The sequence below is a fragment of the Nicotiana tabacum genome, chromosome 19 (genome assembly GCF_000715075.1).
Source record: "Nicotiana tabacum cultivar K326 chromosome 19, ASM71507v2, whole genome shotgun sequence".
Taxonomy (NCBI): domain Eukaryota; kingdom Viridiplantae; phylum Streptophyta; class Magnoliopsida; order Solanales; family Solanaceae; genus Nicotiana; species Nicotiana tabacum.
Window position 1 is genome coordinate 102,565,183 of NC_134098.1, and position 14,923 is coordinate 102,580,105.

The 14,923-nt window shown below is 35.7% G+C and overlaps 1 protein-coding gene across 1 annotated transcript; it reads left to right on the forward strand.

Moving 5' to 3' along the window:
* The first annotated feature begins 12,717 nt into the window (after positions 1–12,717).
* LOC107801148 (actin-depolymerizing factor 10-like) lies at positions 12,718–14,903 on the forward strand. Its single transcript, XM_016624434.2, has 3 exons — positions 12,718–12,875; positions 13,531–13,790; positions 14,502–14,903. Exons 1-3 carry the CDS (start codon positions 12,873–12,875, stop codon positions 14,650–14,652), a joined length of 414 nt encoding a protein of 137 aa, XP_016479920.1. The 5' UTR covers positions 12,718–12,872; the 3' UTR covers positions 14,653–14,903.
* Positions 14,904–14,923: the final 20 nt, after the last annotated feature.

A 14,923-nucleotide genomic window follows, 5' to 3' on the forward strand; every position in this document is an offset into this window, starting at 1 on the left:
TGCAAAATCATGTCAATGGGGGATAAGGAATCTTGGTAGGTTCCAGGGTCATGTAATGGTAGCTTCAAGCTTAAGTGGGAGAGCCCCACCACCTACGATTGGATTGCAAGGTTGTCTACTTGTGAGGTTTCTGGTTATCGACATATTGGTGGATTGCAACGACTAAGGAAAGAGAACATCAGTGGTGATTGAGCCAAGGATTTGAGGAATGAACGCTATAATTGGCCTTATCGATTCATGTTCAGGCTTTGGGAAGACTCAGGATTTATCCTTCGTGTAGATGTGAGTTACAAGGAACGTGATTCAGCCGGGTGCTTCTTTGAGAGGGTGTTCATGTGCCAGCAGGGCCTTGGAGTTTGATCATAATTTTGAACAAGTCAAAGTGGGTGACTCTCAACAATGGTTCTAGTGGGTTCAAAATGCGGTGCCTAAGAATTTCGAGCCAGTAGTATGGTTAAGTATTGAGCTTTTGCAGTGGAGTATGAAAAGTGGCTTGAAGTGTTCTACATTATCTTCGGTATGCAGTGTGGCATTGGAGGAATGTGATAAAATTAACTTCGGATTCATAGAGGGATTTTCAGAATGGGTGTACCAGTTGAAGATGCGAATATGCGCATAAGGAGGTTATGAGATGGTTCATGGGTTTTGGAGACCACGTGGTCTTGTGAAATAAGGTCACTCAGGATGAGTGCGGATTTGGATTCATGATGTTTTGACTGGAGCTATTATTATTTCTAGGGCAAGTCCCGAGTAAATTAGAAGAAGTGGCTCGGTTGGTAATAGTTGAATCAGCACGGTTATGGCAGTGACCAGTTTCTACAGCGTGAAGTTATATATGTAGTTTGTAGTTGTACACTTGAGCTTGAGCGCCACCACAACTTCGTTGATTTGGAGGGTATTCGATTCATATGGCTTTGTTGTGTAAAGGGATTTCCGGAATAGTTATGGCAGTTTAAACCACGATATGAGGTTGTATTTTCTGCGATTTGGGAATTTAGTTGCATATTGCATTGGTTTTTCTGAAATGAGCTAAGTAAAAGATTTCTATATGATGAAGTGTTTATTCTATTAGTGGATCAGGGGTTATCATGGAATTCTAATACTCTCACGTATTAGCATGTTAGGTGCAGTGAGCAGCATGGGAAATTAGAAGTTGAGGATCAAGGTTGCGGTTCGGTGTTGGCAAGAATATCACGAGCTCGAATGATCAGGGAAGAATTCAGATGTTTAGATTAAGCTGGTATTGTCTTTAGCGTCACCTGAGATCGGTGTCCTGTGTAAGAGACTTGGTGTACTGATTTGCGGCTTCTTGATTTGCTTTACAACATTAGTGTGGCCGGTGGTATAGATATGCAGACTTGTTACCTGGTGCGGAAGGTCGTGGGAGCGTATCCCACGGTAAGATTGTATAAGAGTGACATGTAGTTACTTGATTGATTAAAGATTTGAAACCAAGTATGGGGATTTGGTACTATCGCTAATGTGAGAGTTTAGGCCTGAAAGGCGCTCTATTCAGTTGATTGTGAATTGTGGGAAGTTTGTTCCGGATTTGACAGTTGTTCTTGTGTGCCATAGGAAATGGGGTGTTGTGGATCCTTGAAAGGTTATTAGCCCAGTGCGGTACGATCAGAATTAGTTTGGGGTCCGTTGATGGGTCCAAATGTAGATGTGTACTCTACACTGGCCTGGGTGTGTTCATTCAGCATAGCATTCCTTATGGAGGAGTATTCGGGCATTGGATGTCATTTTCGTCGTCATCTACTTCATGTAATACTCTATTGTGCAGTGTGGGTTGTGAGACAGATTGATTATTTGTACAATGTGTTGAGGTCTCGCGTAACGGTGGTGTTATGTGAGCAGGATGGCTCTCGAGATGCATATTATATATCGCACCTTTGTTGTGCTTGAGTTTTATAGCGTATGACGCTACCCGCCTCCCCAGGATTTGTATTATGCACTTGACGTGCTTATGGTTGATATTCGGGCATTTTGTGAGTATGAGCGTTACGGCTCGAGGTGTGTTTTCTTTAGATTATTATGTGTGGATCGGGTGGCACGCCACCACAGATATGTTGATTAGATCGGGTGGCACGCCGCCACAGGTATCATGGTTGGATCGGGTTGCGCGCCGCAACAGTACCATGTGTGGATCGGGTTGCACGCCGCAACAGTGTGATGTTGAGCACAATTTCCTATATCTATTCCTGTGTGTTTTGTCCCGCATTTTTTGAGAAAGATTCATGACACCTTTTCGGTTGTTTAATTAGTTACGTGGGTTGAGAAGTTCTTTCCAGAGTTCGTTTTCCTTATGTATCACATGCGATTTTGTGGATTGTTGGCACATAGTGGCATCATATGAGACCTTTGGTAGTGTTTGTGGTGGCTTATTGCCGGAATAGCTTATACTGGGTGAGACGAGATTTTTGGACTTGGGATCTGTGCGATCCGATTTATATGAAGCATATTAAAGAGCAAATATTGTCATTTGGTTCATAATGAGGTAATAGTTCTTGTCAAGAGAAGAAACACAACAATTTGTTGACTCGGCAGTTAGTTATGAATTTCTGCACATCTCTTCCGTCGTGGCAGCATTTCAAGAGTATGAACAAGACTTATACATGTCACGAAGTGTATTGTAGGCATCAGATTCGTAGAATTTCGCCATTGTTATCGGAGGATGTTATTAAGGTCATGTGAATTATGCGGTGCATGGTAAGAATTTAGTAAGGGTACACAATCGTGTTAGGTGCAGTGTGTAGTAATTGATACGGTGTTCGTATGTTGGAAACAGGCCTGGTGGAGAATTTCGGATGTTGGAATTTCACTCTAAGACTTACTTGACTAAATAAAGAGGAAGATCTTCAGATTGGCTCGAGCTAATGTGCTCAACTGGGTTGTGGTAGCACGGGTAGGTGCACGAGGTGTTGACCAATGATTTCAGACAACTCCAGAGCAGTTCTTAGCACTTTCACGGACGAACGTATGTTTAAGTGGGAGAGAATGTAATGACCCGACCGGTCATTTTTCATTCAGCGGTTTGAGATCCTGAGCAGCTTCACTTAAGGTATTATGACTTGTACGCGTGGTCGGAATTTAATTTTGGGAAGTTCGAAGTTGATTTGGAAAGAAAATTCTAATTTCGGAAGCTTTAAGTTGGAGGAATTGACTAAAGGGGATTTTTGAGTAAACGACCTCGGAATCGGGATTTGAAGATTCCAACAGATTCGTATGATGATTTTGGACTTGGGCGTATGTCCGGATCGGATTTTGGATGACCCGGGAATGTTTCGACGCCTATTGTGAAAGTCGGCATTTTGGAAGAATTTTAAAAATTTGGGTTGAAGTGCATTTCAACGTTATTGATGTCCGTTTGGGATTTCGAGTTTGGGAATAGTCCCGTAAGGTGATTCCAGTATTGGGAGCGCGTCCAGATGTGGATTTAGAGGTTCGTAGGTCATTTTGGGGTCATTTGGCGAAAGCTAGAAATTTGAAGGTTTTGAAAAGTTTGACCGGGAGTGGACTTTTGATATCGGGGTCGGAATCCGATTCTGGGAGTTGGAATAGGTCCGTAATGTCAATTATAACTTGTGTATAAAATTTGAGATCAATCGGACATGATTTGATAGGTTTCGGTATCGAAGGTAGAAGTTTGGAGTTTCAAAGTTCATTAAATTTGAATTGGAGGGCAATTTGCGTTTTTAGCGTTGTTTGATGTGATTTAAAGGCTCGACTAAGTTCGTAATGTGTTTTGGGACGTGTTGGTATATTTGGTTGGGGTCCCGAGGGCCTTGGGTGGATTTCGGATGATTAACGGATCAAGTTTAGACTTGGAAGAAATGTTGAGGCTGCTGTCTCCTGGTGTAACCGCACCTGCGAGGTTAGGGCCGCAGGTGCGGAGCCGCAAAAACGGCCATGAGGGTCGCAGGAGCAATGCTGGGTAGGAGCGCAGGTGCGAGGGAATGTCCGCACCTGCGAAGGCGCAGATGTGGAATGAAAGGCGCAGAAGCGGAAGCGGGCAGCTGGGGGCATATCCGGATAAGCAGAATATTTGCCGCACCTGCGGAACCGCAGAAGCGGTCAAGTGACCGCAGGTGCGAGAAGTCGCTAGGCAGATTGATTTAAGAACGGGACTTGGATCATTTTCCCCCCATTTTTTACTTGGTTGGGGCGATTTTGGAGAGCTTCAAGGAGAAATTTTCATCATCTATGTCAAGGTAAGTGATTCCCGCATATTGTGAGTTAAATACAAGATTTATACATGGATTCTAGCATGAAAATTTGTAGAAATTTGGGATTTTGAAGAAAAACCTAGAAATTGGTATGCTCGGATTTTGATCACGAATTTGGACATGAAATTAAGAATAAATTATATATTTGACTTCGTAGTATTATGGGTAGTGTTTGTCTTCGAAAATTTTCGGAATCCGGGCACATGGGCCCTAGGGTTGCCTTATCGATTTTTCGAGTGGAGTTGGAAATTATTATAAATTAAATTATTAAGAGTATTAGAGTATATATTTATGGATTTACACCTTTATTGACTAGTTTTGGAGCGATGAGAATTGGTTTGAGTTGTTGGAAAGGCTTTGGAGTCGGTTATGGAATTTCGGAGCGAGGTAAGTCTCCTTTCTAACCTTGTAAGAGGGAATTAACCCCATAGGTAAAATAATTCAATATGTGCTTCTATTTGTGGGGGCTACGTACGCACAAGGTGACAAGAGTCCATGCGTAGCTATTAATATGCTTATGTTCGGGTAGTCTAGGACCCAGATCATGTTATAATTGTGATGCTTGCATCCTACTTGTTAATTTAAATTGCTTAAATCATACCGAAACTTGGTAATGGAACTTTAAAAGGTTAAACTTCATTCTTCTTGACCGGAAATGGAAATTTGTATTTTTCTTGAATAGTTGCCCTTAATAAATCTTGAATTTGGTTGTTTTAAATTGTATTTTCTCTTTTGTGGAGCGGGTCGAACGCCTCGACAAGTTAAATAGATGCATCTATGGTTCGCGCCGTTCGACCCTCGGCAGTGCACAGTTTAAATATTTATGTTGGAGCGGGCCGTACGACCTCGGCATGATTTGCGCATGATATATCTTTGGAATTGATAATAATTGATATTGCTTTCATTGGCTCGAGATCCAAAAAAATTAAATGATGAAAATAAATTTGGAAATTTCTTATTAACAAAAGAATTGTTTACTTATTTTATGATATTGAGCTTATAGCCGTTCTACGTAATCCATGCTTAATTATATCATTGATATTTTATTTATAGCCCATAGTAAGTGTCGAAGTCGACCCCTCGTCACTACTTCTTCGAGGTTAGGCTGAATACTTATTGGGTACGCATTGATTTACGTACTCATACTACACTTGATGCATATTTTTGTGCAAGTACATATATGTTTAGTGTCCTTGTGGGCACAGAGGCGCGGTTATGGCGGGGACTTAAGTGAGCTGCATTCTATACTACGATCCGCAACAAGCAGAGTCTCCTTCAGAGTATTTATATTTTTCCTGTCCAATTTGTATTCCGGACAGATGTTGTATTTTATTTTATATTTCTAGTTGATGCTCATGCACTTGTGACACCGAGTTTTGGGCGATTATGGATTGCTTGGTATGAAATTGTAAAAAAAAAAATATTATTTACACTGTATATTCCATCTTTTACTGTTTAATCGAAGAAAAATATGATTTCTAAAATATTAAAAATGAGAACTAAATTAAGTATTTATTTTTGGCTTGCCTGACAGTGGTGTCCGGCGCCATCACGACCTTTAATATATTTTGGGTCGTGACAATATTTTCATATTGTTTGTTGCACAAACTATATCACTATGATATTTGATCTTTATTCAAAAGTTATGTGATAATTATATGATTCGTTTAATTTAATTACATAAAATTTTATTATTGGTATACGTGCATTAAGATAAGACAAGATTTATGATTCTGTTAAAATATATAATTAACGTGCTCAAACAAATTATATCATATAAACTTTGACATGTTTAATATTATTTAACAATGTTCGCGTATAGCGCGGATACTAATACTAGTATATTAATTATAACACAACAACAACAACAATAACAACAACACAGTATAATTTTACTAGTGGGGTCTGGGGAGGGTAGTGTGTATGTAGACCTTACCCCTACCCTGAGGTAGAGAGATTGTTTCCGATAGACCCTCGGCTCCCTCCTTCCAAGAACTCCACACCTTGACTATTAAAGAAAAAAAAATATTACAGTCTAAATATTAAAAAAAGTCATCTATCGTAACAAAATTAGTAAAATCGGATCTTGCTACATATGTACGTATTCAAGACCTCCTTCACTAATGATTCCATTATAGTAAATACCCTAATATGACTCAATTTCGAATACACATCATATATTTTATTTTAGAGTTTTAAAAGCACGACTTCCCTTAGCGAAATATCGTTCGCCTTTTTTACCCTTTAAATTTTGATTTCACATTGGACAAATTTGTAATTGTAATTTACTTATTTTTCTAATATTTAAGACTTTAAAAATTAATTAAATTTTATTTATTAAATTTTTCCTTATTGACCTAGGTAAAAACTCCTAATATTTAGGAATCTAAAATTGAGCTTGCTTTTACTTATATAACTTTTTTCCATATTTAAATTATGTTAGTATTTTCCTTAAATGTTTCCAAGTTTTTATCATGTAAGGAATTTTGTCTTCATTTTAATTTTATAGTACTAACCACATAAGAATCATTAAGCATGTCAAAATCCATTTTTCGATTTCGTTTTTGAACCATGTTAATTTTTTGTAATTCTAATGTTTCACATGTGCACGAAGTCTCAAGGTGATTTATAAATTTGTTATTTTTAATAAAAAATATTTAATAATTAATAATGGATAACACGTATATTATATTATACACTAAACATAATTTTATCATTTAATTGTTATTAATATTTATACTTTAAAATTAACTAAAAAATTCATATAACAGGAGCTCCTGATATTTAGAAATTCAAAATCGAATGATATTAACTTATATGAATTATTTTCTCATTTAAATTGCATAAAATAACTATATAACTCCTTGATCTAATTCATATCCAAAGAAGAAAAACTGAAATTTTAATTTTAATTTCTTGTTTGTCAAGATCTAATAACAATCATGAATATTAATATAAACGAACTAATTGCACCCTATTTTAACAATATTTTTGAATTTAAGGATGAGAATATTAAGGTATATTATCTCGTGTTTCGAATGATAAATCCAATCAAAAGTACTATATTACCAATTCAAATAAGAGAAATGAGTGTGGATATAATTAATGATGAACAAGAATACTTAAAATGAAAAAGTTCACAAAGAATAAGTTAGAACTAATTGTTACTTAAATTAAAAATATTAGTCGATATTCCTTCTATATTCAATGAATTCTAGGTTCTCAGGATCTATGCTTTTTGCTCTATAAATATATATAATGTATAAATATCCTTTTAGATGTGACAATCATTAGCGTTAATAATTTTAAAATTTATCATAATATTAGTTAATAACCAAAAACACAAAAGAGAATTTGCATTTTTAAAAAAAATAAAAAGAACATATTTTTTGGAACTTTGATATGAAGAAATACTTGAGAGGATATTTAAAAGTAAGAGAAAAAGATGCTATAGAAAGATAAATTTGGTCAAAGGCCAGAAATTTGAATACGGAGATATAATCGTTTCCTTAAGGTTTGATAAAGAGATAGGTGACAAGCTCAAAGATAAACCAAAGTTAGAGCCCTTTTGTGAATGATGATAATAGTTCATTAACCACAATAAATAAAAAAGTATATTTGAAAAGATCTATATAATTATTAGGCGAGGAATAATTAATGTTATCTTATTAATTCTACTAAAATTTTGATAAATCAATGATGGACTATATTCTTCGTATTCAAATTGATTATAGAATTCTTTGAGATGCGAAGGAAGAAACTATGAGTTGAGATTAAAATGTACATGCACTTATATTTTATATTAATAATTTATTTAGAATTTTATCCTATTAGTATTTGTATTATATGTCTGAATATTTTGTATAGCAAGACCTTTTTCTTTATCGATCTATCTAAATATCATTAGTATTATTTATTTCAAGAACTTACACTTTTTATTTTTTTTATTTTGTAACTCAATTACATTATTTAATAATATTTTATTATTTTCAAATTATATACTCATTGATATAGATACACGCGAAGCGCGCGTACACTGAAACCCGTACCCCTTATATTATAAATATCCTACACTCTCATTCCCTATGAGATCTATCTATAACTAACTATATTAAATTATAATTATTAAAAGATAAATTGAAACTATAAATAACCCTCTTTTATAATGAAAATCTAACACAAATGAAATTTCGTCGAATTAGGGAAAATAGAAATCTTAACATGAGTTAATTATTGTTTTATTCCAGCTTTAGTCCCTATGAAATTTGACTAATTGCATCTATCCTTTAATTAAACATAAAATGTGATTTTACTCTAATAATCAATAGAAGTTAGAAAGATAAAGGAAGGCTTGTGTTATACTTATATGCGACCAGAAAAAGCGCAAAAGCAGGTCGCCTTTAGAGGGAGCGACCTGTATATTTTGCCAAACCACCTGTATGTCCTCAACGTAACAATTTTTTATTTACACTTTGAACCTTCAGTTTCTAGAATGATATATTGTAACGACCCGACCGTTCGTTTTGAGTATTACAATCATGTTCCACTATTTACGGCTCAATTTATGCTCTACAGTTGTTGTATGACTTACCAGGATAATTAATCGGGTCCAGAAGGATTTCGGAGTAAAATGAGACACTTAGTCTCATAATTGAAAACTTAAATGGGAAAATGTGACCGAATGTTGACTTATGTGTAAACGACCTCAGATTTGAATTCTGATGATTCCAATATCCCCGTATGGTGATTTTGGACTTAGGACCGTATCCGAAAAATTATTTGGAGGTCCGTAGTGTAATTAGGCTTGAAATGGCGAAAGTTGAATTTTTGGGAAGTTTGACCGGGGGATGACTTTTTGATATCGGAGTCCGAATCTAATTCTGAAAATTTTTATAGTACTGTTATGTCATTTATGACTTGTGTGCAAAATTTGAAGTCATTGCGGATTGATTTGATGTGTTTCGGCACAAGATATAGAATTTAAAAGTTCAAAGTTCATAGATTTTGATTTGAGGTGTGATTTGTCATTTGATGTTGTTTGATATGATTTGAGACCTCGAGAAGGTCCGTGTTATGTTACGGAACTTGTTGATATATTGGGACGAGATCCCGAGTGACTCGGGTGAGTTTCGGATGAGGTTCGTAGCATTTTGGAAGTTTTGGCTAAGGCTGGAATTTTTTTGTTGCTAGTGTCTTCGCACCTGTGGAAATTGGCTCGCAGGTGCGATGATCGCAGAAGCAACAAAATAGTCGCAGAAGCGACAAAGCAGCCGCAGAAGCTGATGTCGCAAATGCGACTATGCGACCGCAGATGCAAAAGTCCTGGGCAGAATGTTAAAAACAGATGAGTCCGAGATTTTTGTCATTTCTAACATTTCCAACACGGGTTGAGGCGATTTTTGAGCGAGAAAACATGGAAAATCTTGAGGTAAGTCACTTGTGATCACTTTTACTCCATAATATTAAATTATCATCGAATAATCCGACTAAATTACGTATTTTTGAGGTGTAAATCGGGAATTTGGGCTTAGGGATTTGGAAATAAGATTTGATGATTTGGAAGTCGAGTTGATGTCGAAATTTGGTAAAATTTATATGGTTAGACTCGTGGTTGAACATGCGTTCATATTTTATAATTTTTGTCGGGTTCCGAGACGTGGGCCCCACGGACGATTTTTGAGTTAAATTTCGGATTTTGTTGGAAAATTAGTATTTTCATATGGAATAAATTTTTAGGATTTGTATTGACTGAATCGAATTAATTGCGACTAGATACGAGGCTTTCAGAGGCAAATTTGCGAGGCAAAGGCATTTCAGAATAAAGAATTACATGGTTTGATGTAAGTAACATTTCTAAACTTGGTTGTGAGGGTATGAATCTCCGAATTTGGTGTTATATAAATTGTTTGGAGATTACGCACACGATAGGTGATGAGCGTGTGGACGTGCACCATAGAAATTGTAACTTGAATAAATCCTGTGAAGTTGTCAAATTAAAGAATCATGTTATTATCTGAACATTTTTCCACGTGTTAGAGAATTTGAGCTGATGCTCTTATTAAAGATAATGTTTAGGCTACATGACAATATTTTGGGACCCATGGGGTCGTGTTGCTGTTGAATTAACTGTTATAAAAATATACATTTCACATTGAGTCATATTCGTCCATTGTGAGGATATTTATGGGATCGAGCTGCGCGCCGCAGCAGGCCATATTGGATTTATATATATTATTATTATATGAAATGGGGCTGCCCGCCTGCAGCAGGCCTTATAGGCTTTATCAGTATATGGATCGGGGTTGCCCGCCTGCAGCAGCCCTTATAAGCTTTATTATTATTATACGGATCGAGACTGCCCGCTTGCAGTAGGCCATATCGGCTTTATACCACGCTTGGGCTGAAGAAGTCCCTCTAGAGTCTGACAATTTCTTATAATGTTTTGTAGTATATATATATATATATATATATATATATATATATATATATATATATATATATATATATATATATATATATATATATATATATTCGGGATGGACTTCCCAGGGCATGAACTTGCCTTATTTATTTATATTGTGATGAATTTTTCCTGGACATGGATCTTATCCGTATCATTTACAAGTGGGAGTAAATTACCCCAGGGCTGGATTAGCCTTACACGGTATTGACGGACTCACTGTCAGTCGATGTGAATATATATACGGGATGGAATATCCCTGAGTTGGATTGGCCATAAACAATACCGAGTGACCGAATAATTTGTGACCAGCAGTACATGAAGTCTTTTCACTGAGATGTCACATTTCTCATATCATGCAGTATTTAGCTATTTTGCTTGTACTGAGTTTAACTGTGGAACTTGCAAGCATGCCTATATTTCTGTACCATTATTTATGTACTGGAGTGTATCTGCGGAGCTCATCACTACTTTCAGCCTAGAGGTTAGTCTTATTACTTATTGAGTTGGTTGTACTCATACTATACTCTGCACCTCGTGTGCAGATCCAGGTACTTCCGGATACGGTGGTTGCCAGATTTGAGGATTTATCTGCTGGAGACTATCAAGGTAGCTGCTTGGCGTCCGCAGACCTTGACTCTCTTTCCTTCCAGTTATTGTAATGTTCTATACTTTCAGACAGTGTTTTATCAGTATGACCTTGTATTCATATTAGATGCTCATGTACTCAGTGACAACGGATTTTTGGGAGTGTTATATTTTTATTTGTGAGATTTCTGCCACTGAATTTAATTATTATGTTTTCAAATTTAAAAGATATGGTGGTTTATTGAGATTGTCGGCTTGCCTAGTATTGAGATAGGCGCCATTACGACAGGTGAGATTTTAGGTCGTGACATATATATTCGTTTTAGTACGCGTTTGGACATAAAAATTATAATTTTTGAAAAACAAGTAATATTTGGAGTTAAGTTAAAAAATGGTATTTGGAAATTGAAATTATGTTTGAACATTCATTTCACTTGAAAAAATATTGCACTTTTTGTGAGCGGGGAAAAGAGTTTTTCTTGAAATTTTGAAAAGGTGGTCATTTAAGAAACTTATTTTCGAATTTTTTAAAAAAATTTGTAAAATTTCATGGGCAAACATTTTTTTTATGGACAAACGTGACGTTAGTACTTAGAGACTATTAGAATACTAACATTAGATCCTCTCACTGACGGAATGGAACAAGCAACGTTTTGTTTCAGATATTTATTCCCAGAACTCTTTTTGACAAGTGTTATTTGTAGCATGTAGGTTATAAACTATTTGAGATAATTTTAGAGACTTTCCTTTATATTTTACTCCATCACACTAATCTCCTTTGTGGTTTACGGTATTATGTTTATAATATCGCAATAAGGGAGGTAAGCGTAATATCGTAAATGATAACGGAGGACATGTGATGAAGTGAAACGTGAGGGGAGATCTCTAAAATTATCTCAAACTATTTTGAAAGGAAAAAAATTGTGTAATTTCTACTTCAAATTAATGCATTTAATGAATCGGTAATAATTAATGTAAAATTTAAAGTAACGTTCTTCATTTGCATAGTTGGAAATTAGAGCTAATACAATAACAAAATCGAAATATATTGAAACCGAAGCAATTATACATTTAAAAGGTCTAAATCAAATTAGAAACAGTAACGCAAGAATGCAAATGATAAGTGAGTTCAATTTCTAAGATTCTCAACATTGAATTTATTATACTGTTAAAATTATAGGTTCAAATTTAATATTTATTGAGATTTAATAGATTTATATATATTAATTATATTATGTATCAAAAGTTATGTGTTCAGTTGTGACACTAAAATTTTAACCACTAAACTGCTTCTTGCGACTCTTCATCATGAGATGATATAACCCAATTTAAAAACTTGTATATCCTTTTGTTGGTTAACAAAATTAATTCCAAGAAATTATACGATCCAAAATTATAGGATGAATGACGAACGAGATGTATAGCAAGCAACAAACACTTGTGTTTTTGTCCAAAACAGCGCTACAAGAGCTCTCAGCCCTTTGAATATTTCTACAACACACACTTTTGCCCTCTTTCCTTCTCCTGTTTTTTCCTAACTTTGCTTCCTTTTCATTGTTTGCAGAAGCTAATTCCATTGTTCGCCGCTTATCCAAATGGTATGTTGCATGCATTTAATTTCTTCTCTATTGTAGAGATATATTTTGTTCTTGTTTTTTCTTCTTTTTTTTCAGTTTTCTGTATTTTCTCGTCATGCACGGACATTTTGAACATATAAATGAAAGGCAAATGTCTTAGAAAAAAACATGAGAACAAAATATCTCATTTTGATTTAGGGACAAATCTAATCCTATGATCAGATATTGAAATGCGTAGTAATTTGTACTGTATCTTGTTGTAAGACTGATGACACTTAATATAATTTCTTGAAAGGGATTACTATAAATTATTTGTTCATATTCCTCTCAATATAATTAAAGCTCAATCCCTCACATATCAAATTATTTATAAGGTACATATGGGTAACTATTTACCTGAAAATAGGTGGGTAATGAGAAAAGCAGAGGAGGTTAGCTGCTACAGGTCCTATGCCTAGTGTTTGTCTCAAAATTACGGTTTTTCTTGATTTCCTTTTATCGGATGTCCGGTACCGATTTAGGGCCTGACTAATTCTGGTTTGTGGTTAAAGATGAAAGAGACTTACCACCTCGCCATAACATTTGATGGTTCTTAATATCCCTTTTTAAAACTAATCAACCGTGTTTTTTCGTTGCATGTGTGTGCATGTAACTGTGTGATATATTTGAAAAATAGGCGAATTCGGCATCAGGGATAGCAGTGAGTGATGAGTGCAAGCTGAAATTCATGGAGTTGAAAGCAAAAAGGAACTACAGATACATAGTGTTCAAGATTGAGGGTCAGCAAGTTGTTGTTGACAAGGTTGGCGAACAAGGAGAGACTCATCAAGATTTTTCCAACAGCTTGCCTTCCAATGAATGCCGCTATGCTGTTTTTGACTATGATTACACTACTGATGAAAATGTCCAGAAAAGCAAGATCTTCTTCGTTGCTTGGTACGTCCTACTATTATTTTTACACTCGCAATATAAAGAATTCTTACTTCTTGTTGTAGGTTAACATTAATTGATGGCCTATTTTCAAGTTTGTGCGTATGTATCATCCTTTTAATGAATCTCTGGTTTTCAATTTATCTTTGGAACAATGTTCAGTGCACGTAATTTCACATATGAGTGTTGCATTATACGAATTAATCTAGCTTCTTCATAAGTATGCATGCTAACATAGAATGCTGCATTGCACGAATCTTTTTGCTGGCTGTGATTTATGATTATATATACTGCTCGAATCCTCTAAAAATGCAGCAGCACCGGTGTCAAATTCTCTAATGATGCATAACATTTAGAGGATCCAACACATACCTGACGGCATTTTTGGAGGAATTTGTGCAACATAGGTTTATGGTCATTGGGAGCCTTGGAGCGACGGTAAAGTTGGTCTCCATGTGACCTATAGGTCACGGGTTCGAGCCGTGGAAGTAGCCATTAATGCTTGCATTAGGGTAGGTTGTGTCTACATCACACCCCTTGGGGTGTGGCCCTTCCCCAAATTCTGCGTGAACGCAGGATGCCTTGTGCACTGAGCTGCTTTTTTGGTTACATTTAGATGGGGCTAAAAGCTTCTATGATAAGAAGTTTATTTAATATTGAAAGATATACTTGAGCCATTATTCATGTGACTTGATAAAACTGCTGTGTGGGATGTAGGTCACCAGAAACAGCAAGAGTAAGAAGTAAGATGCTGTATGCAAGTTCCAAAGATAGATTCAGGAGAGAATTTGATGGTGTCCAAGTTGAGTTGCAAGCTACTGATCCAAGTGAAATGAGCTTGGATACCTTCATTGGCAGAGCTCGCTGATCGAAATTTGTCTTTAATTTCCCCTCTACATATATTATCAGGCCTTTTTATTCAGTCACTAGTAAAGGCATATGTTATAGGCCTTTCCTAATGGAGTTTTGTGTTCATTTATACTTTCTTGTCTAAGACGTTCAGTATATTTTTCTTTGTGATTTTTGTCTGTAATATACTATAAACACGATCATGTGTGGCAAAGTGATGGGATCCTAATTTCTAATTATATTCAATTCAATTCAATTCTCGTTCCTGTTTTGCTCTTTCCTTTCCCCTT